The sequence below is a fragment of the Physcomitrium patens genome, chromosome 18, assembly GCF_059467195.1.
Source record: "Physcomitrium patens ecotype Gransden chromosome 18, ASM5946719v1, whole genome shotgun sequence".
Classification (NCBI taxonomy): Eukaryota; Viridiplantae; Streptophyta; class Bryopsida; order Funariales; family Funariaceae; genus Physcomitrium; species Physcomitrium patens.
In genome coordinates this window covers 1,781,411-1,785,424 of record NC_143427.1, presented here as the reverse complement: position 1 = coordinate 1,785,424, position 4,014 = coordinate 1,781,411, and the positions used below count along the sequence as shown (strand labels likewise).

General features: G+C 45.3%; 1 protein-coding gene across 1 annotated transcript; it reads left to right on the top strand.

Moving 5' to 3' along the window:
• Positions 1-635: 635 nt before the first annotated feature.
• LOC112295447 (uncharacterized) lies at positions 636-3,282 on the top strand. Its single transcript, XM_024547055.3, has 2 exons — positions 636-2,453; positions 2,599-3,282. The coding sequence occupies exon 1, from the start codon at positions 984-986 to the stop codon at positions 2,334-2,336; it is 1,353 nt and encodes a 450-aa protein (XP_024402823.1). The 5' UTR covers positions 636-983; the 3' UTR covers positions 2,337-2,453; positions 2,599-3,282.
• The last annotated feature ends 732 nt before the right edge of the window (positions 3,283-4,014 follow it).

Sequence of the window (4,014 nt, the reverse complement as noted above, 5' to 3'; positions counted from 1 at the left end):
CAATTGATATCTTCCATATTGAGTTGGATCTCGTACGCTAATCGTTTGTCAAAGCCTTGTAAACTTTTGGAGGAACTTCCAAATACGTTGACTCAGGATTTTCTCATGCGATTACTTGGCGCCTCCACCAAATAATTGGCCAGTAATGATTGTTTCCTCAGCCAATTAGGTGTGACTGACAATGCACAAGCTATCAATATTCGACAAGACAAGCTCTCACCAAGGGTGAACAGGACTTTGTAGTACATTATTACTCGGTGATGGCGTGAGGCGGCTGCGAGATGAGGCAGAGTATGTAGACCCATCAAACATTTACACATCCCAATACGTGCCAAAGCCGTTGTGTCAGGCAGTCTTTATATAAAAATAGTGTGAATGAAGCATTCCCGCTAGCCTTACAAGTCAAGCGCTGCTATGATCTCATTGGCCAACACAGTATGTGTGCTGAGCCCATTCCTTATCTCCACACCTGCTGGAGCTGCCATGATGTGCTCACTACGTCTCCCTCTCAGGGAGAAGGCTTGCGTGTGTATTGTTGTGGAGGTCCTCTTGAACAAAAGTAAAAGGCAAGGAGAAACGCGGAGGGACCAGGGCTTAAGAAAGCAAAAGTCACCAACCAGTGTAGGAGAGGGCAATGTGGAAAGGGCGAGGCTGGACACCCTCGCCGGATGTGGATGAATGGGTTCACTCATCCATCCATCATCAACATCCTCGTCTTCGTCCTCCTGTCTGTGTGCTTCCCTCCCTGGCTACCACCTTGGTCGGTGGCTCTCGTTGTGGCATTGTGGCTTTGCGGCTCTGCCCCGCCCCGCCCATGCTCTTGCCTTCGCGGCTCCCGTTCTCTCCCAGCTTTCTGTTGTCAGTTTAGGGTGTGCAGGGTTGTTTCTTCTTTCATTGTTATCTCTACCATCATCCTACCATCATCCCTTGCGCCCTCCACCGGATTTCCTCCCTAGGGTTTCGCAATTGTATTGTCTATCACTATGCGCAACTCTCGCTACGATCCCATTAAGGTCGAGCGCAAGCTGCTTCAAGCTGCTGCCACCGGCCACCTCTCGCGCCTTCTGCGGGTGCTGCGAAAGAACGGCAAGTACTTTGTCCACAAGCGCAGGAAACAGGACCGCAAGTCCTCTGTGGACGATGCGGACGCCGATGGGAACCGTCGCCGCAACAAGAAGAAGCGCAATGACGAGGGCTTGTCGGATATCGTTTCCGAGTTGGGGTCTGATACAGATGATGAGCCTTCTAGAAGCGGACATTTCAGTCACTCCTACGACTCCGTTGAGGAACTGGATGGGAGAAGGCAAAAGGGCAAGAGGCGTTCGCACTGCAGTCGGAAATCTAATCAAAGTGATGTGTTGAGGGAGGCATTAATTCATATTGACATCAATTGCGCGGATGCGGAGGGGTTAACTCCACTGCATCATGCTTGCTATGCTGGTTCTTCGGACTTGGTAGATTTCTTGATCTCAGGAGGTGCGGACATCACTGCTCAGGATGCCAAGGGGAATACTCCATTGCATATCGCAGCACGCTATGGTTTCACGGATTGCATTGCAAAGTTGAGAGATGCAGGAGGGGACATGCTCAGTGCCAATTATGAGGGGGTGACTCCATTGATTGCAGTGGAGGCTAGACTTGAGAGATTGCGGAAGGAGAAGGAAGAGGATTTGAAACCCAAGAAGACCTACATAGAACCGCAAGACTGGGGGACTCGCTTAGAAGAGGAATTAAGCGATAATGAAAGTTGGTGGGGCCATAGTTGGGGTGAACCTCAGCCTAAGAAGGATTGGTACAGAGAAAATTGGTCTGAATTCCTGTACAATGATGATGAGGATGAATACGCGTTTCTGCGGACAAGCAGGAAGACGAAACAAAAAGACCCGCTTGAGGGCGGATTGTTGAAAGAGTTGAACGATAAACGGAAACGAGAGCAGGAGGAAAGGAATCGAGAAGCCAAACGGATCCTAGAGGAGGAAATTGCCAAGGACAGAGCATGGAGGGAGCGGGTTTTACAGAAGAAAAGCGATGACCGATGTAAGCTCTATGAGATCGCGTGGAAGAAGTTTTCGGATTCTCGTAATCTTTGTCTTAGCTACTCTGATGTACCTTTTCCGGTGGAGAAGGGCAAGGATGCAGAATTATCCAGGGTGATCCTGCACAACGCCAGTCCTTCAGAGCACAAGCAGTTGCTGAGGAAGGAGATTCTGCGGTGGCACCCTGATAAGTTTTTACAGAAATACGGTTCTAGGTTACAGGGTCCACATCACGATCGTATTTTGGCACGAGTAAATGAATTGTCTCAGGCCCTCCACCAACTCTACAGCAGCGTGTGATGCCCCTCAGTCTTGTGACGCGCTTCTCAGGACGTGCACAATCTTATGATATGGCAGCACGCTAGTTCGATTCCAGCACAACTGCAGTTCATCTGGGTGGACTTGAAGCTGTTTAAGGTATATTTCTAATTTTTCAGGTTTTACAGTTGTGCACGTTATCATACGCCCTTCAACTTGAGCACATAGTGCTGAAAAGAATTGAATTTCCCGTATGTACATCTTTTAATAAGCAAGCATTGGGTCGTGGGTGGTTGCGGCTCAGGCATGTGAGCTTCATCAGTGATTTCTTCAGAGGTCCAATTGTATGGCTCACGAGATATACAGATACAACATATTCTCGAAGGCAGGGACATTGTTACGAGTACATGGAGTGGACACCTTTTGCTTGGTTAGTTGGTGGGCGTCAAAGAAGGTATCCGTTCATTAGAACGGCTTTTGAAATTAATTTTCTCTGATGTTCGGCACGTTGAATATGGCATTGATACCTGCGAAATCTGAACACAACGGCATTTCCGAAGAAGTTGGTGCTGGGGAGAGGTCCTGGTGCCGTGGGGACATCTTTTCTGGTTCTTTCCTTGTCCTCCATCAGGCGACGTTAGCACATGAATGTGACTATAAGAGCAGTTGTGGTTTCCGTTCTGGTAGCAGCTTGCACCGGATATTAAAATTGTTCGTCGAGATCTATTTCCTCGATGTTTGTGTGCTTCCAGTATTACCTCGAAGAGATATGCGAAATAGTTTGCATTCCCTCTAAAGACTTTAAAACTACTATCAAAATCGGTGGTCATGAGGATTCCTTAGTTTGCACGTTTCCTCCAACCTGAAGTTCGAAAGATTGGTGTGTGAAAGAGGGGAAATTTTTATGTATTGTTCCGGCTCCCGAAATTGTACCCAAGTTTTAATCTGAATGAAAAGCCAAAAATTGTGCATCGCCATTTGAATTTAATTGTACAATTACGCCTTCTAACACGAACTTTTGTGAAATTCATCTATAAAGCTATTCAAAAACATCCATCTTTTTTAAATTTGACAAATTCTATTGAATTGTTTAGAATGAAAGATACTTTCAAGCAAGAAGTCTATGAAGCATTCTTCATACTTTTGTATCTTCCACCTATCTCCCACTAGTGATGGAGAAGTTGAATTTGACTATGCTCGTATTAAGAAAAACTTTTTTAAAGTTGTGAAAATTAGCTATTACAATGAGCCTATTCAATGTAAAATTTTTGTTTGCAAATTGGAGCACTTGTCAACAACATCCTTGAAGGTCATCTCTTCATGGTAGGCACACATATGGTTTGGCGGTCATTTTCAATATCCTCAATGGATTGAGAGTACCACTTAGTTGATTCTAATGGCAGCTTGTGCTGATGGATAGAAATATAAAGTAGAGATGTCTATAGTGTATACATATCATAGGACAATACTTTTGAAATATCTTTGTTATTGGCATTATTGGCATCCTTGTTGCGATTGCGTTGGGTAACAATAGATGCAATATCATCAATGAGCTTAGCTAACAAGACTGCCATGTTATAAACCATAGCCTTGGCCTCGACTATGGATAGTAAAGCCATGAGGCTTATTACAAAGGTACCTTGATCTTGAATGAAAGTCTTTGCACTTGTAAGAACCACATACTAGTATCTATAGATGACCAAATTTGGCATGTAGTAAG

What these genes read in the sequence shown, in the direction of transcription:
- LOC112295447 (XM_024547055.3), top strand. Translation starts at nt 984, where the DNA reads ATGCGCAACTCTCGCTACGATCCCATTAAGGTCGAGCGCAAGCTGCTT.